Here is a 22,629-nt window from a genome sequence, read left to right as displayed (position 1 = left end):
CCGACAGATTTGGCGACCAGGACGTGATTCGAACACGCAACCTTCTGAACACAGGCAAACTAAAGGCTATCGCATTTCCTTCTTGAAGAATGTGGTATTTCTAGTAGCGCACCAGAACGTTATTCTCCCTACGAGCCCGGAGCAGCCATTGTTCAGTGCCCACTGCCGGCGGGGCCGACTGAGCCAACGAGACTCGAGAAGCGCGCTACAGCGATGTGAGACGGCAGCTGCGATTAGAATCACTGGAAAATATTTTCCTCCCGCCGCCGCGATTAATGCGAGTGCCGCAGAACAGTGATGCCTGAACAGAAAGCGCCAACTTTTGCAAGGAATTTGCAAAGTGCGGCTCCTTCCAAACCCTCCCAGCTGCCTGCCCTCTTGGGCCTGTAGGCATGCGGAGGGTGCTGCTTAAACTAGTTGCAAAAATATTTTCTAGCTTTTTTTTCAGTGTTACGTCCCGAAATCGCAGAAGCTGGTTCTCGCAACTAGGAAGGCGTTTCAGCTGTCACCCGTAATGCGTCGTTGCGAACGCAGAGGCACAGAGCCCCACAAAGGTAATTGTTGTGCGGGAACCGGAAGGAAGCAGCCGCCATATTTTTCCAAAGCGAGTAGCGTAGACATCGAGGAAGGAAAGAACTAGCGTAGAGATGTAGTGAACTTGATCTTATAGTACAGAGGGCGGAGGAGCGGGGTCTTCTGGAGAATTTTCTATTGACTCTAGTTTTCCTTGGGACGCCGCACTGACTCACTCGCAGGCGTCGGAGAGGTCCTTCTTGGTGTTGCCCTCGTGGACGAGGTTGGCCAGGCGGCCGTAGGTCATGGACACGAGCAGAGCCACGTGGATGGGTTGGTCGCAGCACTGCCACAGCCGCTTTCCGAGCGCCGTGCGTTGCGTGAAGGCGCACCAGAGAGCCAGCAGAGCCAGCGCCTTGCGTTCGGCCGCCCCGGGGTCCGACGTGTAGATGCCCGCCGCGTTCATGGACAGCTCTTGGCTGTCCACGAAGCCCCGGAGGCCCGCCAGCGACTCGATCAGCCAGTTGAGCTCCGTGTCCACGAAGTGCTTGCCCAGCTTGGAGAACTGCGCAGGGGAGTAGCGGCAGTTGTATACGTACTGATAGAACAAAACAACGAATAAAGGAAAAATAAGGATAACAACCCGGCAAATTAACACATATCGTCCGCAGATCTGGAGTGTAAACCGTGACGCGGATTTATTTCAAACGGTTATACTCAAATTTAAAACTAAATTGCAGCATTACGAAAGTTATAAATCTTTTTAGCGATTCAGGAAAGTCCTCAAGCGTGTTCCTGCACACCTAGTGGCCTGCATTTTTTCGGCTGTTCTCGCGAGATGACGAGTCTCTACAAAAAGTGTAGCATGCCGCGAGTGACAATAGGAACGAAATCTTTCCACAAACCATAAGTAAAGAATCGACATTAGAGCGAAAATGGAAGTTTTCCACCAAGAGCACTGAACAGCGATCATACGAAGCGATCACGAAGCAGCGATCGCAAGCTGCGATAACAAAGGGAGAAGTACGTCGCGAAGCGCCCTGGAGCGCGGCCCTCGCTTCAAAGAGTTTCGCAGTGTTAAGCACAAGGGCGCCATAAGTCTCTGCTGCATTGTATTTAAAGAAAAATTCCAAATTTATCGATAATACCACGAAGTCTGACGGAATGCTTATAAGGCAAAAAAAGCCAAGCATAGTGGCAACTGCCGCGACCTCCTTGAAGACGGACGATCCTAACTTCCATCATTCATCCATCCATATGTAATATCCTAGTGCTATGGCGACGTAGTTCTGTGTAATAATCTGGCGAGTAGCGCCATTTCTCTTAGCTCCACGTTTCTCCACGCCGCCGATCCCACAAAACAGGGAAACGTGTTCTTAAAGGGACTATGAAACAGTTTTGAAGATTGCCGGTAAATGTCTCCATTGCGTAGTATAAATCCTTTTAAGCACTTGCACTAAGTACGTGTCTATGGAACGTAGCCGGCAATTTATCTTTAGTATTGAAAAACTAATTTTTAAATTTCGCCGGCCGACTGACCACCGCGCAGTCGCAGTTTTTGGGGCAACTTTTCTAAAATGTATGCGTCACGAGCACTGGTAATGCCATGGTCAGCGACAGGGAGCCCGGGACTGCAATTCGTTGCAAGCATGACGTCACGGCTACGCTTCCAGTAAGGGGAAGGGGGGGGGGTGGGCAGACATCTGCAGTAGTCTCCACTGGGAACAATGCACGTGCGCCGCCGCCTCCAATCGGCCCGCTCGGCGAGTGAGTCCCGTGAGCCCGCGGACGAGCCGTTGCTGCCGTGGCGGGCTTTCAGCAGCGGGTTTCTCCTCGAGGCGTACTTGCAGAGTTCGAATTTCCACGCGGCGGTCTCTTGCAGAAGGACGGTTTGGAGGGCTAGTCGTTTACGAAGCATCATGAAGTTAAAGGTGCTCTGAAGAGGAATCTAAACTCTTTTTGCCGCGGGAACCCGATCTACACGTCCCAAGCATTCTTAGAAACTTCGAATGACTGCCCTGTGCCGCCGATTTCCCTAATTTAAATCGGACTAACGTCCGGTTTTTTTTAATTCCCCGCAGACGGAGGGAGGAGCCGACCAACGCATGGAGTACCTTTCAGGCAGTCGCGTGACGGCTTTGCCTTCGTTTTTATTTTGTTTTTTTTTTATGTTTCCGTGAATAAATAGGTGTGATTTACGGGGTGTAACGTCCCAAAGCGGTTCAGGCTCTGAGGGACGCCATAGTGATGGGCTCCGGAAATTTCGACCACCTGGGGTTCCTTAACGTGCACGACATTAGCACAGTACACAGGCCTCTCGCCTCCATCGAAATTCCACCGCCGTGGCAGGGATCGAACCCGCGTCTTTCGGGTCAGCAGCCGAACGCTATAACCACTGAGCCACCGCGGCGAGCCCGTGAATAAATAGATCTAGTCAGAGACTACATAACTGACAATTAGGCCCATGGAAATAAAAATACGCGTGGACTCTATGCTTTCGCCGATCACTACTTATCACTCCGCCGATGGCAGAGCGGCAAGCCTCCACGGGTCTGGTTGAAAGGTTGGTCGACTCCCCCTGCCGTCTGCAGGGAATTCAAAAAAAGGCGGTAGCCGGGACGTTTAATCGGATTTAAATTAGGGAAATCAGCTGTACAGAACAAATTTGAAGTTTCTAAGAACGCTCGGAACGTGTAGATCGAGTTCCGGCGGTAAAAATACGAGTTCAGAATCCTCTTCCGTGCACCTTTAACAGCGCAATCTGAGACGCACACACACAGAAGAGGAAGAATGAGCGCCGTGCTAGTCCTCATTCTCCGTCCTATGTGTTTGCGGTTCGTATTGCGCTGTTAACTTCACGATGGTCTTGCAGAAGCAGCGCCTTAAGCTCTGGGTCCATGATGCGCTCGCAATGACAGCGGAGAAAGTACACACAAGCAATCGCGCCGACGGATATACGGCCACCGGAAGTAAACAAACCGAGTGTCGGTGCTCGATGTATTGACGGGCAGGTCGCAGTCCCAGTGTGGCTCTCTTTATTTTTTCGGGCGCGCTGGAGTGTATGAGTTGAGAGACGAGAAGAGGAGGGTAATTTCTGATCGCAGATATCTTCATTGTGATGGGGCTAGCTACAAAATTCTTGAGGTGCGAGAAATATCTATCGCTCGTCCGCTTTACATAGCCTCGGTTAATATCGTTTCATAGTCGCTTTAACAGATGTCGCTGTAACAAAAACTGAATCAGCAAGGCATGCCGCTGTTGCAGCGTGGTTTGGGCATACATGCGCGCTCCGCCTGATCGTACACCGAATCAAGCAGCAGCGGGAAGGAGGAATGACCCACGGGGCTTCGTCCCAGGGCGCCCTCCCAGCAGACGGATCGGAAGAACTGCTCGTTCTGGACCTTCTTGAAGAGCTGCTTCAGCCGCCGAGGAGTCAGATACTTGTGCACGCGGAAGCCCCGCTCCAGGAACATGTGCACAAACTGCTCGCGCCCCGGGCGCAAAAGGGCCTCCTCGAAGATGTCCCGGTCCACCTGAACCAAGGCAACAAGACAGGATGGTAACGGCCATTATGAGACGAGGAAGTAAAATTACGGACTCTTGACGGCGAAGGATATGTCAAAACGCCGGCATGAATACGCTCATCGCACAACGCGCTGGCTACCCCTCACAATACCATTCATGAGTTTTAGTATACCGATGCGCATTGACGGCTGGCGACGGCGATGACGGTATGCACGGTACACACGCCAAGCTAAAACCTACGGAGCCGATACCTACGGAAAGAGACAGCCCACATCTGCGCTTACTAGTATTTTTATACCTAAATTTTTGCCGAGTCAACTATATTGACACAAGTCAGTAGTGACTGCTCGTCATGATGATGATGAGCCCAAGCACGTTCCTCACCTGAAACTTACAGGACGGGTCCTTTAGGAAGACCTGCGACATGGCCACGTCAGGGCAGTTCCAGTCGATGGTAAGCAGAAGGTCCTTCTTCATTTGGTTGTACCGGAGAATCCGTTCAGGCCTTTGTGCTGGGATGTGAGATGAAGTACCAAGCTATAACACATCAGCGCATGAAAATATAAAAGATCGGAATTGAAGCTTTGCTGGGGCTCCAAAACCGCGAAGGACAAAAAAAAATGCCGCACGCCCAAGAAGCCATTATAGTGCACTGCGTAGCACTACCATCGAAATGCTAAGAAGGACGAGAGCCTTCAATCTATTGCCATCGGTGCATTCTGTCACGCACAATTAAGCAAGCAATGACAGCACTACACTGACTCTGATAGGCCTGTTCAGTGCTTAAAGTCTGGCTCCATCGAAAGGAGGTCCATAGTGATTCAAGCACGAGTGGAGAGGGTAAAAAATTGACGGAGAATGTTTGCTACATTGGAATCAGTGCGAAAACACGGATTTGTGCTACGTAGAAGACGATAATCAGCGGGCAGTGGAGCGAACATACAATCGGCAAGTGACGATTTTGCTAAGCTCTGAACGTCCGCATTAGTGCTTTCGCACAAAATAAAGAAGGCGAGAGAGAAAGCGGCTGTCGGCCCGATTTACACATCGTTTTATACGAAAGTGAGAAATCATTTTGAAAGGTCGTTGTTAGCTCAATATGTGTCCCAGACCTGCAACAAACAATATCCATGGTCTGCCAGTGTGCTCGTTGTGCCTTGGAGCTGAGTGGCCAGCTCTGGATTGACATGCGGCGTGATCGTACGGGCTTCCCTTTTGTTGCGAAAGCAACACTACGCGAGTCGCCGAGCCATTTCGCGGAACTGAGGAAAGGCCATAGTGAGCATGCGCGAGGAGCAGTGACATCACACGGCGCACAGCTGGCGCGCCGCCGCCGTCGCTGCGCGGGTGACTCAGAGGTGCCGCCGCCGCGCTCGCCAGTTGCGCATGCGCAGTAGCGGCGCACAGCTATCGTGCCGGGGCCGCCGCCGCTGCCCCGCGATATCCATAGCCTCTCTCTCTCTCTTATATTGAAATGAAATTTAAGCGCACACGAAAAACGCACACAAGAGGAGGATACACACAGGACAAGCGCTATACACTGTGTATCCTCCTCTTGTGTGCGTTTTTCGTGTGCGCTTAAATTTAATTTCAATATAAGCTATGCACCATCTAGCCCGAACAGAAGTTTTGTTAAATTATCGCTCTCTCTCTCCCCATTGCTTTCGCAATCCTCCACGTTTAACCAGAGCTAAACCACTGCCAATTTTTTCGCCTACCCTTTGCGTAGTGCTGCCGACCTGGTATTTTTCCCAGTATTGAGTTTTGGAAAATGTGTTAATGATTCTTACTCAGAATCACTGCGAAATTTTCGATACGATAGAGAAGGAATGTTTCAACGACCACTCACAGGAGGCATAAAAAAGAATGGTTGCTTGCTTCAGATTCATGCAGTTCCTACGTTCTACACGAGGGGTCGCATATCCCTCGCTAATATTGGTAAAAAGGGGGGGGGGGGGGGGGGGGTGTCAGACACTCCTGACTTTAAGCACTGGGTCTAATTATACGCTGTTATCGCAGGAATTAATCGATAAGGCCAAATTAATGAGACAACTTGAGGTCAAATATTGTATGCGGTTAATTAACGTAATGTCGAGTGAAGGTGCTATTTGCTTGTAACGGACTCTGTACAGCCTGGCAGCTGCGATACCTACTAGGTGTCGCCGCTATGCGCCTACCGCTGACGCACCCTGGAAACTCGTTTGCAATAGTGCACGTTACCATGAACCAACGGTGAAAGCCGATGAGCGCCGAGTTCGATTGTAAACCAAACTTTCGTGCGCAACAAAACTCGGTCCCACCATTGTACTACATTGTGTACTGCAAGAGCAGACTTGGCATAAGAAGGTGTGGGCACATATATTTGACAGTAGCACTTTCTATTTAATGCTTTCTTTTTAGTATGGACTACGAGTGCCCCTCGTCACAGCTGAAACTTTGCCGTAATTTTCGAAATTAAAATTTACTTCTCCTCAGCCATGTTCATGGCTGAAAGCAAGTATAACTATCAAAACCTTCAGTGGCATCCTGTCATCAGAGGAAACAAGGCTTCATTCTCTTTCTCAACGGCACTGTTCTACAGCTTGCTAGTGTTTGTATTTATATTATGCAAGAAGACTACAGCTTCCGTTTAGGCGCCGTCCCCTCAAGGAATATAGGAAAAACTTTATGAGAACGGATAAGAGCAACATTAAAATAATCTATAGCCATCGCTTCAACGGCGCAACAAGTTTTTGGAAATAGCAGCAGCTCTATCCCTCTTCTAAGCCTCGCCGCGGAGGCTCAATGGTTACGGCGCTCGGCTGTTGACCCCAAAGACGCGGGCTCGTTCCCGGCCGCGGAGGCTGAATTTCGATGAAGGCGAAATTCCAGAGGCCCGTGTGCTGTGCGATGTCAGTGCACTATAAAGAACACCAGGTGGTCGAAATTATTCTGGAGCCCTTCACTACGGCGTCCCTCATAGCCTCAGTCGCTTTGGGACGTTAAACCCCCATAAACCAAATCCTCTTCTAAAATATAACTGTCATCGAGTTGTGTTTTTTCTAGATTAACAGTTAACAGCCTGCAAATCATTGACCTCTCGCCTGGGTACTTTTAGACTAGACATCGCGATGCTTTCGAGCCGAAGCAGCGTTGGCAAAGCTGGAAGACGCACCGCGGAAGAAGGCGTTGAGCAGGATCTCGTCGAGGCGCGTGAGGTCGCAGGAGCGGCTGCGGATGTCGACGAGCGTGAGGCAGTGCGACTGGCACGCCAGCCGGGCAGACTCGACGATGCGGTCGCGCAGCAGGTTGCGCGCCAGGGCGTTGTCCCGGTACGCCGGGTACAGCAGGCACAGCATGGAGGCCAGCTCGGGCTTGAGGAAGCCCTCCACGAACTCGGCGTCCCACACGGCGGGGCTCCTGCGCCGGAAGAAGGAGCCAACGGCTGTCGGGTGCCACACTATACCTACATCTGGAGAAGCACGCAGTCTTCTCCCTTGGCCGAGTTGACGACAACAATGCGCAGCAGCAGGAGTCGTAGCCGGCACTTCTCGTGCACAATGGCAACGAATACACTGGCATCAATGGAAGCGACCAGTGGCACAGTGCCACTGGAACGAGGCCAATGCAACAGGTGGCAGAAAAGTGCCGCACGTGCTACGCATCCTCTTCAGTGGGATACAGCATTAAAAAAAAATTGGGGGTAACTTGAGCTCCACCTTATGGGTATATGACGCAACAGCGTTACTGGGACAATGCTCACATGTGCGGAAATGGTCATTCTCGCTTTGATAAAACGCTGGAAGTCCTCATACCGCGCCAGTGGTGCAGCGGTTAAGCGGTGCGCCACTGCCCTGCGATGGCAGGTCCTGCTGCCGGTGGTCTTGTGCGCCCCAGGTTGCTTTTTCCGAGCAACCTCTCGCTACCATTCATTAATTTAACTGCTGCCTACCCCAGTGGTCAATTTCCTTACAATCGGGTGAACAGTTTGTGATTACGCCAGAAAGTGATGACGCCAGAAAGTCACGTGACTTAAGTGGCCCACCCATGTTGCTTCTCAGGAGATTTCTCGCTCACAGCGCCGACAACGACGATGCTCGATTTTCTGCCGAACAGGAGTCTTTAGGCTATGGCTTTAAAACAGCAGCTGGTAACAATGGCAATGTTCCGCTGCATACCGTATTACTCCGCTAACTGATCACAATAGTAAACGAAATCAACTTTTTTAACATTCCACTATATTAAACAAGCCAAGGCATCCAAATTCTTGCGCACATAATTTCGTCTCTCGTGATTAGCTCGTTGTTTAGTCGATAAGAAAAGCTTTACTAAGGAACAACACTTTCGTCGCGGAGGAATCGTGTGCGGAGCTCGTCAATGTGGGCGGAGCTTCATTGCAGACCTAAGTTGTATCTGACCAAATAACTGGCTATAAATTCTCAAGAATACGTGGCATCAGGCCAGTTTATTCGTATATAGCGCATTTTTCGCTTCTGCAGGTGTGTTCGTCCTCTCGTTCAAATTCCAATTAAGCAATGCAGCCCGTACCTCCACCGTCTATCACACTGAACAGCAACGGGTGGCGTCCACCGAGAATAATGAGTAAATAGGCTTCGGAGTCAGAGTGAACGTTTCATTTCTTTTCGAGACTTTTCCGAGGCTTCCAGAGGTCAAAACAAAACGATTATAACTATTATGGGGTTATAAATGTTTTCTGCACACATGCCTTCTCCAGACATATATATATATATAAGCTTTCTACAAACGACCTCCGCCGGGCCTAGATGCCACAGCTGCACGGTCAATTGAAGCGGTTGGTTTCAAAGCGGAGCACGCTGACTGCGTTAACGCGTTTCCCAGTGCACGCGTCTTTAGTCCACGTTTCTTCGTCAACGATCACACGCTCGTGCGTGGAATGCAATGCACGTCAGTGAGCCGTGTTGTCACGGTGCCCGAGATTAAGCGCCTTCCGGTTGACAACCATGGCGTGTAACACGACCCCAATGAGCGTGCACCGCTGCAACGCTTCGTTGCGAGGGCAATGAAACCACGTGGCTTTGCCTTATCACCTCTCATCATGAACAGCAGTCTCACAGAAACCCGTCGCTTTAAACACGACGCTCGCGACTAAACAATTTTTTTTTTTCGAGGATCTTGGCGAAGGCAGGCCGCCGACGGCGTGACTGCGTCGACACGGTCGCGAACGGAGAGGAACATGGCCGGGAGTAGCGCTAGCGCGTCTCACAGATTGCGCTGTCAATCACAGGAGACGTGAGAAGCGTCTCTCTTTCGCTTTGCTTGAAGCGTGTCGCGACGTGCCACCGTTTGTGCGATGCCAGACACGTTAAAGATCCCCAGGGGGTCGAAATTTACACGGAGCGCTCCGCTACGGTACCGCTTTTTCTAGTTCTTCCTTCACTCCGTCCTTCATCCTTGTCCTCACGACGCGGTTGAGGTGTCCACGAAGAAGAGAGACAGTTACTGCGTCCACTGCTTTCCCGAAGACCAATCCTACTACACTACTACTAGTTCCGCTATAGTAAACTATAATATTGCAACGGATATTCACAGAAGACGATGAGAAGGAAGTGCCTGACTGGTGTGCGCGCGCTAGTGTTCGGTGTCTCCTGTGTTGTTCGCTCTGCGCTCCGGTCGCCCTTGCTTGTGACTAGCCTTTCGGGCAACGTAACATCTTTGGTGGAGCGTGTCGGGTATCGTCCCCAGTACCACGGAGCTCCGAAGCGGTCGTCCAACCGGCGCTACTACCATCATGGCCCCACCCAGCGAGTCGCCGACCACTTCTGCTGCTCCTTTCGTGGTCATGGCTTCGTCCCGTGACCCCGGTACTTTTTCGGGAAACGACGGCACCGATGTCGATGACTGGTTAAACCTTTACGAAAGAGTAAGCGCATATAACCGGTGGGATCAAACGTTAATGCTTGCTAACGTCATTTTCTATTTGAATGAAACGGCGAGGGTGTGGTTTGAAACCAACGAAGAAGAACTTACCAGTTGGGATATATTCAAAGAGAAATTGCGAGCACTCTTCGGAAGACCTGACGATAGGCAGACCACTGCGAAAAAACAGCTTGCTTCTCGTGCGCAGTCGTCGACGGAAAGTTACGTGGCCTATATACAGGACGTATTGGCACTTTGCCACAAAGTCGATGCCACTATGACCGAGTCCGACAAGGTGGGCCACGTGCTGAAAGGCATTGCTGACGATGCCTTTCATCTGCTCGTTTGCAAAGACTGCACAACTGTTGACAGCATTATCAAGGAGTGCCGTCGATTCGAACAAGTCAAAAGCCGTCGCATTTCTCAACAGTTTTCCCGACTTCCAAACACAGCCGCTACATCTTCTTGCCAGGACCAACGACTTCAAATCAAGTGCCCTCAGAGTCTCCTCCTGGTACCGACACAGTGACAAGAATTGTTCGCCGTGAACTCGAAGCCCTAGCCCCTGTGGTAACATCATCGACCACACCACCTAATGACCCACTGCCTTCCGTGTCGCTTATTCAGGCTGTCGTGCGGCAAGAACTCGCCCACCTCAACCTCCCTCCGGCTTTGTGCGCCATCAGAAACTCTTCCCCACAGCAACCACCTCCAGTCCCTTTCCGTGCCACCTATTATTCACCACGGCGTTACCGCGATCCGAATGAGTGGCGCACGCCAGACGACCGCCCAATCTGTTTTCAATGCTCTCGGGTCGGCCACATTGCCCGCCACTGCCGCAGCCCCTGGACGTCACCCCCGCGAGACGCCTCCTACTACCGTCCAAACTACACTCGCCGCTTTTCACCCCGCCGCCCATCCGAGACGTCTGGGGCCGCCGATCAACCTCCACGACAGTCCTCCCGTTCGCCTTCGCCGCTAGCCCGCCGCTGACGCTCACCGCAGTCGCCTCGTGTTTCGACTGCTGCGTCCTACCGCCCCTCTCATCGGGAAAACTAAGTGATGCAGCTCCCGGAGATGACGCTGCATCAACGACCCGGACCTCAAACCCTCTACTGACGACTCGACCCAATCTGCTAGACGTTACAGTTGACGGTGTTCCTGTGCGCGCCCTTATTGACACCGGTGCCCATATTTCCGTGATGAGTGCTGACCTCCGCCGTCGCCTACGCAAAGTCCTTACGCCTGCAACGTCCCGTGTGCGCGTCGCGGATGGTGCCATGCCTGCTGTCGAGGGACTGTGCACCGCTCGCGTGACAATCGGAGACCACAGTACGCCGGTTCAGTTCACCGTCCTTACCACATGCGCCCATGACCTCATACTCGGTTTAGACTTTTTGTCGGATCATTCTGCCCTGATTGACTGCTCGCAGGGTGTCCTTCACCTTGAGCTTCCCCAACTCAATCCTGACCCCATCGACTCGTCGCTCCGGTTGACCTGCCCCGACTATGCCCACCTGCCCCCTCAAGCCTTATCTTTCGTTTCCCTCACACCTTCTCGCCCTGTTCCCGATGGTGACTACATCGTTGCGCCAGTCCTTGACCTCGCACTGACCCGCAGTGTTGTCCTGCCCCATACCATCGCCACCGTCACAGCCAACACCCTGTCTCTACCTTTCTTGAACTTCGGCTTCTCCTCACAGCTGCTTCCAGCCGGCATGTGCGTCGCTACGTTGTCCCCACTCGCCCAGTGCCCTGTGGCTCCATTAGATGCCTCTCCTAATCGCGACCCACCAGACCCACCGCGGTCCACTCCGCTGACCTCGGACGCATTCACGACCATGATGCCCACCGATCTCCGCCCCGACCAAACTTCTCAGCTTCGTGACCTTCTCCAGTCGTTCTCCGACATTTTTGACCTCTACAACACCTCTCTGGGCCAAACTCTCGCTGTGACACACCGCACTGACACCGGCGATGCCCCTCCCATTCGCCGCAGGCCCTACCGTGTCTCCCACTCCGAGCGCAAGGTCATAAACAACGAGGTCACAAAAATGCTTGCCAAGAACATAATCGAACCATCCCACAGTCCCTGGGCCTCTCCAGTGGTACTAGTGAAGAAAAAGGACGGCTCCTGGCGGTTTTGCATTGATTATCGACACCTCAATAAGATAACAAAAAAAGACGTCTATCCTCTGCCGCGTATTGACGACGCCCTTGACTGCCTACACGGAGCCAATTTCTTCTCCTCCATAGATCTTCGTTCCGGCTACTGGAAAATTGCCGTCGATGAGAAGGACCGTGAGAAAACCGCTTTTGTGACCCCTGATGGCCTATATCAGTTCAAAGTAATGCCTTTTGGCCTATGCAACGCGCCAGCCACATTTGAGCGCATGATGGACGCCCTTTTGCAGGGATTTAAGTGGACCACGTGCCTGTGTTATCTGGACGACGTCGTTGTATTTTCGCCTACATTTTCATCCCACCTCGAAGACCTTTCCCAGATTCTTTCCCTCTTTCGTCGTGCCGGCCTACAGCTTAACTCCTCGAAGTGCCGTTTCGCGAGACGTCAAATCACTATATTGGGCCATATCGTTGATTTCCAGGGGGTTCACCCTGATCCCGATAAGATCCGGGCCGTGAAAGACTTTCCCCTTCCCCGATCTTGCCACGACGTCCGAAGCTTCTTGGGGCTCTGCTCGTACTTCCGTCGATTCATTCAGGGCTTCGCCGACCTCGCCCGTCCCCTCACCGACCTATTGAAGAAAGACGCCACCTTCGTCTGGGGACCTGACCAAGAACGAGCCTTCTCCACTTTGATCGCCAAGCTGACCACCACACCAGTTTTGGCGCACTTTGATGTTGCGGCCCCCACCGAAGTCCGTACTGACGCCAGTGGCTACGGCATCGGCGCTGTGCTGTCTCAGCGACAATCCGGTCTGGACCGTGTCATCGCCTATGCCAGCCGCCTTCTTTCTGCGCCCGAGCGCAATTACTCCATAACCGAACGTGAGTGCTTAGCCCTTGTCTGGGCAGTTGGCAAATTCCGTCCTTATTTATACGGCCGCCCTTTTACGGTTAAAACCGACCACCATGCACTATGTTGGCTCTCCTCTCTGAAGGACCCTGCAGGGCGGCTTGGGAGATGGGCATTGCGTCTGCAAGGGTATGATTACACCGTGACTTACAAGTCTGGCAGGTTACACCAAGATGCCGACTGCCTCTCCCGTTACCCCATTGGCCAGTGTGACTTGTTTGGCCCTGCCTCCGAAGCCGACCTGTTTTCTATCTCTGTCCTTGCCAACATGGGCGAAGAACAGCGCCGCGATGACGATTTGCGCTCAATTATCGACCGCCTCAATTCCACTCCGTTTGATCCCTCGATGCGGCGCTTTGTGCTCTCTGACGGAATCTTGTATCGCCGCAGCCTCAATCCGGATGGCCCCAACCTTCTACTAGTTGTACCCAAGCACCTTCGTCCTGCTATCCTTCATGAACTCCATGATCTCCCCACTGCCGGCCACTTGGGTGTATCGCGTACATACGACCGTGCGCGACGTCGCTTCTTTTGGTCCGGCCTGTTCCGCTCCGTACGCCGCTATGTTGCAGCCTGCGATGAGTGTCAGCGCCGGAAACGCCCTGCTACTCTCCCAGCTGGCACACTTCAACCTATTGACGTGCCCCCAGAACCTTTCCATCGCGTCGGCTTGGATCTTCTGGGTCCGTTTCCAGAGTCCACCTCCGGCAACAGATGGGTTGCAGTTGCCACGGACTACGGCACCCGTTATGCGATCACGCGGGCACTGCCAACCAGTACAGCTACAGATGTTGCGGACTTTTTGCTATACGACCTCATATTGCACCATGGTGCTTCCCGCCAACTTCTTACAGACCGCGGCCGCTGCTTTCTGTCCAAGGTTGTCTACGACATTCTTCGGTCCTGCTCTACTAAGCACAAGCTCACCACCGCCTATCACCCGCAGACAAACGGACTTACTGAGCGTCTCAACCGCACTCTGACCGATATGCTCGCTATGTACGTTTCCCCCGATCACCGCGACTGGGACCTCGCTCTCCCGTATGTTACCTTCGCATACAACTCCTCCCGCCATGATACTGCCGGTTACTCCCCTTTTTACCTTTTATACGGCCTCGAGCCCCAATTGCCTTTGGACACGCTACTGCCTACTCCTGCTGCTCCGTCCTCTGAATACGCCCAAGACGCCATTGCCCGTGCTGACTACGCCCGTCAACTTGCACGCTCCCGACTTCTCGCCTCGCAGGCCTCCCAGCAGGAGTTCTACAACCGCCGTCACCGCACAGTCTCTTTCTCTCCTGGCTCCCTCGTCTTGCTTTGGTCCCCATCTCGCCGCGTCGGCCTCTCCGAAAAACTTCTGTCCCGTTATGTCGGCCCGTACCGTGTCCTGCGCCAGGTAACCGCTGTCACTTACGAGATCGCTCCGGCCTTCCAGCACGCTTCCTCCCGCCACCTTCAACGTGATATCGTCCACGTCTCTCGCCTGAAACCCTACCTCTCGCCATGCCCCTCAACGCCATCCAGTACACCGTGACGGTGTTTTTCCGGACGGGGGGGCCATGCAACGGATATTCACAGAAGACGATGAGAAGGAAGTGCCTGACTGGTGTGCGCGCGCTAGTGTTCGGTGTCTCCTGTGTTGTTCGCTCTGCGCTCCGGTCGCCCTTGCTTGTGACTAGCCTTTCGGGCAACGTAACAATATAGTTAAAGTCAGTTGAAACGAGAATGCACCGGAGGTCCCACCTCCACTGTCTTTTCACTACCTTTCTGCCACTGCGACAGGTAACAGAGCCCCTAGATTAGTGCTAAGCAAGCCAACTCCCGTTTTTGAAGCAAGCTCTGTGCCTGCACAAAACTAGACGACGATTACATGAACATGAGTCGTTGCCAACGGGAACAAAAAAAACTTGTTTTTAATGCTTGGCGTGGAGAAGCTGAGCGATCGGACCCGCGTAAAGAATGAACGCGCGTGCTGTTTATTTATTTTTTGTACTTTCCGTGAATGAAGTTCGTTATTGTAAAAAAAATGAAAGATCGTGCTATTCACAACTACAATGCCGGCTGAAAACAAAGTACGAATGCAAAGCTTACGGCACGCTTAGCAGCTTACACACGGACGGCGTGAATACGGACGACTAAGCTTTGTGGCCGGCATGCTACCGTTTACACGGCACGAGAGTAGTATATAGGCCGCTGCGTAGCCATTGGCAGCCGATGAGCACGCGCGGTATCAGCTCATGGAGAGTGACGACGCTAGCGCTTGCTGCCGCCTTCCCTTCACTCTCCTTTCCTGCCATCTTCCCTTTTCTTTTTTTCTGGAGGAGGGGGTGGGGGTGGGGGCACTTGTTGGAAGTGAGGCTGCGCGAACTAAGCAAGGAGGAACAAAGACACGCATCTGACCGGACAGGCACTCGTTCAGCAGCCGTTCTGCCAGACTTGTTCCTCACTTCGAAAGAAAAACTGTTTTGCCTCGATAGTGCGTCTGTATTGAGGAAAGCTCTGCGATGCACCAGACAGCGGCGCTACCTGCAGAGAGGGAGAAGGAGGAGTGCGACGCTTTCGCAGAGGCGGGCAAAGTGCTCAACAAAGCTCAATGAATACTTCAGGGAGGGCCGGGACTGTAACAAGAAACTCCGCTCAAGGTCAGCATTAAGCACACACCGCCGCAAGCATCGTGGGCTTGGCATAATCTTTAGCAAGTTTCAGCCATTTGCCAGTGCCGTTTCAGCCGTTGCGAGCGCCGTTTGAGGCTAAGCGCGCATTATTCGCGGAACTGTCGCTACTTGCTTGAAAATAGTCAAGTATGTCGGCCAGCATGAAAACTTATGAATCGGCATCGGCCCACCCCTGACGCTTGGGCGAGAACACGCACGGACGGCTTAATTTGCGTGCCTACGCAACAGCACCGGGCTGTGGGGGGAGACGAACTGAAGTGATCGTCGTCACTCTTTGGACGTCTTTAGGAAAGGCGGTAGTGCGTTGTTTATAGACTAGGAGCATCTGAGAGTATACTGCCAAAGCAGGCGGTCAGAGCCTGTCCCGCGCCGCGCACCGAGAAGGGGCGATACGACGACGCACCTTCGCTGGACCTCCCGGTAGGCGAAGGCGAGCAGGTCGGCGAGTCCCCCGCTGCCCTCGAACACCACCACGGGCAGCTGGCGCTTGAGGTGCTCGAGCACCAGCCGCGCGCAGCCGTCGCCCCCGGACACGAGCAGCGCGATGAGCGGCAGCTCGGCGCCGCCACCGCCGCCTTCCTTGTCGCCGCCGGCGGAGGACGCCGGGCCTGCGGGCATCAGGTAATGGGCACAGTTGAGCTAATTGGCGTTGCATGCTGAAAGAAGAAAGCGCGAACAGGGACAAAGGAAGAAACGGACAGCACGAGCGCTGATTCACAACTGAGGGTTCAGCAAGAAAACGCAGAAATTCACGCATACTTCCAGGGAAAGCTGCACGCAGAACCACAAGAAAATACGTGAATTCAGTCAGGCGTGTGCAGACACTGCAACTCTTTCTTTAATGCATGAGGGGTGATGGTGGCTAGTCCTGTCGATATGGCGGGCTTCCGAAATCTCCCCACCATACCGATCAGGATCCCTTAGCAGCAAAACACTCGTGTAACTTGCCACACAGAGGCCTGGAACATTCTTTGAACTGCTGGATAAATGGGAGAATAACGTGTCTCCCAAAGAACGGCTGTGCTACCGCAATTTAAGCACCGGGAACGAAGCCCGCAGCGGCATCCGGCAGGCGTGCCTTGCGTTGATTTCCCACTCTCTCGCGAACTGGCCCACTGGTCGCCGCGACAGAGACCACAGAACTGCCGCGGGGATCTGCAGCGGCGTGTGCAAGCGGGGCCTATCGCTCATGTCGCCTCGTGTGCGCCTGTTACATCAACCGGGCGTGGTCTGTGTGTGCGGCACGTTTCCTTGCGGCGAGCCGCTCTCCGCCCTGCGAAGGCAGAGTCGGTGCAACACTGTGCGGCTTGTTCCAAGGTCGGACCGCAGTCGTTGGTGACCTGTGCATCTGTGCACACCGCAGGAACCATGAAGTCTGTCCAATATACGCCTCGCCGCACGAGGGTTTTTGCACATGCGACAAAGAGCAAGCAATCTGGTCGAACGATGCAGATCAAAGTAACCCTGCGCACGGTTGGCCGGGCAAAGCCGGTCTTACAGCTTTCCAAACGACTGCCATAAACTCAAAGAAAGGCGTGAATTAAGGAGAAGGTATTAACGGAGGCGATAGGGCGAAAACGTCACCTCAATGTCGTATCTGTAACACACATTTCTCAGACACAGCAGATAGTATTCTGATCAAACAATCATGCTGTCTACAAGTGAGACCTTCTCGGTGAGAACTTTGCCTGCGGTCGCAGCCTTTAGGATCGCAGACGAACGAGCTGTTCAGTAACATTGTGACGATGAATTGATGGATTGGAATTTAACAGAAGGCTCGAGTTGTCACTCGGCTGCCGCTCCGGATCGAGGCAAAATCGGTTGCCTGCTAGCTTACTCAGCTACATCGGTGCAAGGTCGGTGCCGAACGGCGGAACAAATTACGCCTCACATTTTTACCCCACCGCTCTTAACGGCCAGTTCCTGGGTTGACCCGCGTCGGCGCCGTTGGTGTAAACGAACCGAAACATAAATCATCATCATCATCCTGACTACGCCCACTGCAGGGCAAAGGCCTCTCCCATGTCTCCCCTGTTAACCTTGTCATTTGTCAGCTGCAGCCAAAGTATGCCCGCAAATTTCGTAATCTCATCCGCCCACCTAACTTTCTGCCGCCCCCTGCTACGCTTGCCTTCTCTTGGAATCCACTCAGTTACCCTTAAGAACCAGCGATTATATTTCCTTCATATTGCATACCCTGCCCAAACCCAATTATTCCTCTTCATTTCGACTAGGATGTCATTAACGCGCGTTTGTTCCCTCGCCCACTCCACCCGCTTGCAGTCTCTTAAGGTTACACCTATCATTTTCCTTTCCATAGCTCGCTGCGTAGTCCTTAATTTAAGCTGAACCCTCTTTATTAGACTCCACGTTTCTGCCCCATAGGTGAGTACCGGTAAGATACAGCTGTTGTATACTTTTCTCTTGAGGGATATTGGTAAACTGCCATTCATGATCTGAGAAAACCTGCCATATGCGCTCAACCCCTTCTTATTCTTCTAGTTACTTCCCTCTCATGATCCGGATCAGCCGCCACTACCTGCCCGAAGTAGACGCATTTGCTTAATGCTTCCAGCACCTCGCCACGAATTGCGAACTGCTGTTCCCTTGCTAGACTGTTGAACATTACTTTGGTTGTTTGCATGTTAATTTTTACACTTACAATTCGACAGAATTGCCGGTCTGGCTGGGCTTGATAACTTGCGATAAACTGCGAGGCATATCCAAGGAAAACTTTTTTAATATAAAAATGCCGACGTTTCGAAGCCGCGCTCGGTTCCTTAATTGGCCGTCAAGAACACAAGGACGTCACCCGTGAAAAAGGAGCCGAAGCGGCTCCGAAACGTCTAAGTAATTAAATTTGCAAAGCTTTGCTCGGAAATGTCTCGAACGTTACTACACGTGCCTCACCATACAGCTTAAAAGCAAACCCTCTCGGTATCCAAACTTTTGACAGAGGACTGTACATCGGGGTCCTGTTGCTCAGCGACCCACACGTATATACACCTGGGTTTTTGTTAACGTCGAGAATAGTATCCTTCCGCAGCCTGCAGCGCTTGGTAAGTGCGATCTTTCCACATCGGATCGAGCTGGGCAGCCACTCTGCGAGACCTACCTTCGGCCATGCCTGGAGGCGAACTGACGCTGCGGCCTATCCCCCCCTTCCGTAGCTTCCGCAACTCCATACTCTCTCTCGTATAGGGACTGCCACCAAAGCCACCTAGACCACTCCAGCCGTACCTCCTCACCCGCGCGATGCTGTGAGTGGACGAATGTGTTACGGAAACAGAGAACATGGCCTGCGCTGGTCACGCCGGTCGCTACACTCCGAAATCGGTGAAGGAAGCCCAGAACTACATCAAGCTTCGAAAAGCAGCAACTGTCGGAGACCCCTCAAGACTAGAGTGCGGCTACCACCATCTTTAGGCCGGCCTACAAACGCTAGGCATTTGCCGCAATGCATTGCATGCTTAAATCTACTCTCGACGACGAGATCGACTCACAGTTTGTTTGCTCTTGTTGTTTTTTGCTCACCTTGGTCGGAGAGGTTGATGAGCCGCTGTTCGAGACGCAGCACGAAGTTGTTAAGTCCCGTCCTGTTGACCGTCTCGTCTCGCACCAGCACGTAGTTGGAGTGGTCCGGGTTCAGCTCGAACTTGCCCTCGTCGGCGCGGTTGCCCTCGTTCTCGATCTGGACGTCGGCCTGCTGCTCGCGCACGAGAGGAGAAGAGAAAAGATGGCTCGTCGTGAGGGCAGCTCAGAAATCAAACGTTTTTAGACGCATATTTAATGGTGAGCTGATTCGATTCTGCATACATTTCGTACTTGGCATCCACAGAAGTCGGGCCACGGAAAGCTCTGATGTCGGCCGTTTGCAACATGCTAGGCGCAGGTACACCGCTCACAGCTCTCGACACAACGACGCGCTAATTTTCCTTGGATCGACATCAGCTTGAAATGGAAGCGAGCACATACGGCGCCGAAAAAGAAATATTCGGGATAAAAAAAATCTGCCGCAAAAACGCCGCACACACGGACCTCACCCGTACACTGCATGCGTCCCACTGACTCAGCGCAACGATTGGTGCATCAAGCGACTTCCGTGAAACATGAAGATATCTTCCCTTGGTACAGTATTTTTCGAAAGGAGTTCGCTTTGAGCCGTCCTGCTTGTCGCCATCATCGGCAGCGTACCAAAGATCTCGGAGGCAAGCGAAACTTTCGTCCTCACTCCTTCCAAGCTTTCAAGGATGCTATACAAGAGCCTAACTACACGGCCCACAAACAAACCCCTTCGACAAAAGGCTGTACATTCTGTTTCCAATGCATTCTCCTCTTATGAAAATACTTTTACGGTTTAAATTGACGTTTAGTTCAATCTGTTCAACAGAAGTGTTTGATGATAAAGATTTACTCGATATTGAGGTCTTCTATTCAGTTACCGTAACAAATTGGCCACCGCGTTCACAGTGAAACACAATATAGAGTGGCAACTGAAGCTCAATAAAACTTGCTCGATACGTTCTATCAAGTGGAAATGGAATGTGTATTCAGAACGCCCTCTCCCTATGTTGAATGGTAACAGCCTACATACTGGTAAGAAAACGTTACCAGGATGTTATAACAGTATTTCTTTCGGTAAAAGGCAGTAAAACATGCAGTACTCTTGTAACCTTTCTGAAACATCACGAACGCACTTCAGCAATACACTTTTAAGCTTCGACAAAACCATCGAAGTATGCGCGTCATTCGATAACCCAAATCATTGAATTTTACAGCTATACTTCCACAGTAAGTATTACAGTAAGCAAATAGTGTGTGGAGACGGCTTTATAAAATCGCATTAACATGCTGTACCCTCACAGCCACCCGCCAGAAACGTACGCGCTCATGTTTATACACTCGCTATGGAAGGTGTTCCATCTTATTTAATGCTGAGGTGTTAATAACCGCAGATTTCTAACAAAATTTAAGCGCCAATGATGCAATTTATTGGTAGCACAAACCAACATGTTTAACTGCAAAGTTATGTTAATTTCAGTGAGTCCTTATTTACCGAATAGCGAAACAAAAGCATAACTCAGCGCTTAAAATCGATGCTCGACGTATGAAGTAAATTTCTACATGTCTGGAACGTCTTTTTTTTTCTTTGCATCAATGTTTCAATGCTTCAAGTGAATGTCTCATAAATATTGCTGAAACGTTCTGCTTCAAATACTACTGATCAAATTTTTGTAAGCGTTCCGTGAACAATTAAGCTCTAGAAAAATAACTGCTGGACGTAATTAACTGAAATTAAATTGACTCAGGAAACTGTCTTCTTGTTCACTGAAATTTAAATGAAACTCAAATAACCTGTAAGCAACTGGCTGCCTGTTGACTCACATGAGTAGAGAACGGTTTGAAGCCTTAACAAACGATCTCAGTAAGGTTTGTTTTCATTGAAATGTTTGAACTGTACACAGACTACTTGAGTGGTCAACTTCAACTCAGCGTGCATTTTGTGTAAGAGACTGTTGCCTGCCGATAAAACGTGATTAAACCTACGGCCAAAGAGACACCGATGAAAAATTTAAGTAGGCCTTTATTGATAGATCACCGTGTTCTAACGACAGAGGGGTTGCTTTTAGTAAGAAAACTGCTGTGATAATTTATGAAACGCCCAAAAAAAATTACGAAGGGCACTTTAGACTGCTGATGTGCTATGAATGCGAAAGCATCGTCTCATCGTGAGCGCTGTTGGGAGCTTCATTAAGGATTCCTTCTTTTCTAATTATACATCTATTCATTAGTATACAGTCGTAAGGAAAGGCATGCACTGGGTTCACCTTTATCTGCCAAGACATAACACGGTTATGTGGCCTATGCCTTGCGGCGTCAAGGGCAATTCCCGGCCGCTGAGCCGGATCTTTATAAGTACGATGTATTCTTCCTTCTTGGTATGCACACTGTTTGCCGAACCAGGATGGCTGCAAGACACTACGATGAAGACGCGCGGTCTGTGCACGATTACTTCGAAGAAAACGCAATTAACCTGCGTGAAGTGTACAAAGAGCTATCTTTTGGAGACGAAGTTATCGATTTGATGGGACAGTTGTGTTCCTTGAAGCGGTTCTGAGTGTCCCATGTGAGCGAGAGAGAGAGAGAGAGAGAGAAAAACTTTATTATGGCAAGTGTGTTGACCCCCCTTGGGTCCCTGGACCACCGCACGGTCCCACCCTACGTCGGAACGTTCATGTGGTGTTTGTCCATGACGTCGGCACCCCGAAGCACCGCAGCAAGCTGCGATGGCGGGTCCGGAGACGAGAGCACAACGAACGTCCGCTCCTGGCACTTGAAGAGTGCAGTGCAGAACATCTTTTTGTGACCTATTGTAAACTGTAGAAGCAGGCAATAAAGAAAAAAAAGCGGCTCTGTGGCCTATGCGTTGTGTGCTCGCCTCGCGATCTGAAGGTCATTCGTTCAATTCCGCGCACCTTCGGAAGAAATTTTTTTTTCTTTGCTGTAGACGTCACTATCTTAAGGTGTACTGCTGCCGTCATGCGAGAGCATGGTGACGTCAATTGGGAATTTCGTGCCGCGGACGGCGACGGACGCCGGCTTTTGTGCTAATGGAATATATAATTTTCTTGCATTAGTGCATGTTCCGTCACCACCAGCTGATTTCGCAAGCAGACTGCTGTGACGTCAAGACAGTTTTTTTTTTTTTTCGCGCGGATCCCATAACCTAGGCTACATCGCTTTTCACTTGTAACCGGTGACCACCGACTGCTTTTCGGGCTTGACGTGCCTACTTTGAATCAATTGGCGGCAAAATTGTAAAACCCAACTTTTCAACACAAAATCCGCCTTTTTTTTTTTGGCCGGACAAACACCAACACAGCCCGAAATAGCCCTAAAATCAATTTTTTACAAACAACACAAAAATTTGGATGGAGTTCTCCTGCGTGGCATTTTAAACTCGTTCTCCAGCTTCATTCATACCGTACAGCAATTCGTGGC

At 51.5% G+C, this 22,629-nt stretch overlaps 1 protein-coding gene across 2 annotated transcripts in view; it reads right to left on the bottom strand.

Moving 5' to 3' along the window:
• The window catches only part of LOC149367940 (transient receptor potential cation channel subfamily M member-like 2), a 175,169-nt gene that overhangs the window by 62,647 nt on the left and 89,893 nt on the right, over nt 1-22,629 (bottom strand). For both annotated transcript variants that reach the window (XM_089558021.1, XM_089558013.1), the window contains exons 4-9: nt 19,162-19,333; nt 16,031-16,235; nt 7,193-7,437; nt 4,423-4,550; nt 3,855-4,046; nt 750-1,078 (exon numbers count right to left, since the gene is read on the bottom strand). In XM_089558021.1, the coding sequence (XP_089414147.1) occupies nt 750-1,078; nt 3,855-4,046; nt 4,423-4,550; nt 7,193-7,437; nt 16,031-16,235; nt 19,162-19,333 (1,271 nt within the window). The remainder of the gene's footprint in view (nt 1-749; nt 1,079-3,854; nt 4,047-4,422; nt 4,551-7,192; nt 7,438-16,030; nt 16,236-19,161; nt 19,334-22,629) is intronic.

This window comes from Amblyomma mixtum, chromosome 1 (assembly GCF_055824585.1).
Source record: "Amblyomma mixtum isolate Tamu chromosome 1, ASM5582458v1, whole genome shotgun sequence".
In the NCBI taxonomy this organism is placed as follows: Eukaryota; Metazoa; Arthropoda; class Arachnida; order Ixodida; family Ixodidae; genus Amblyomma; species Amblyomma mixtum.
This window is presented reverse-complemented; position numbering and strand designations above follow the sequence as displayed.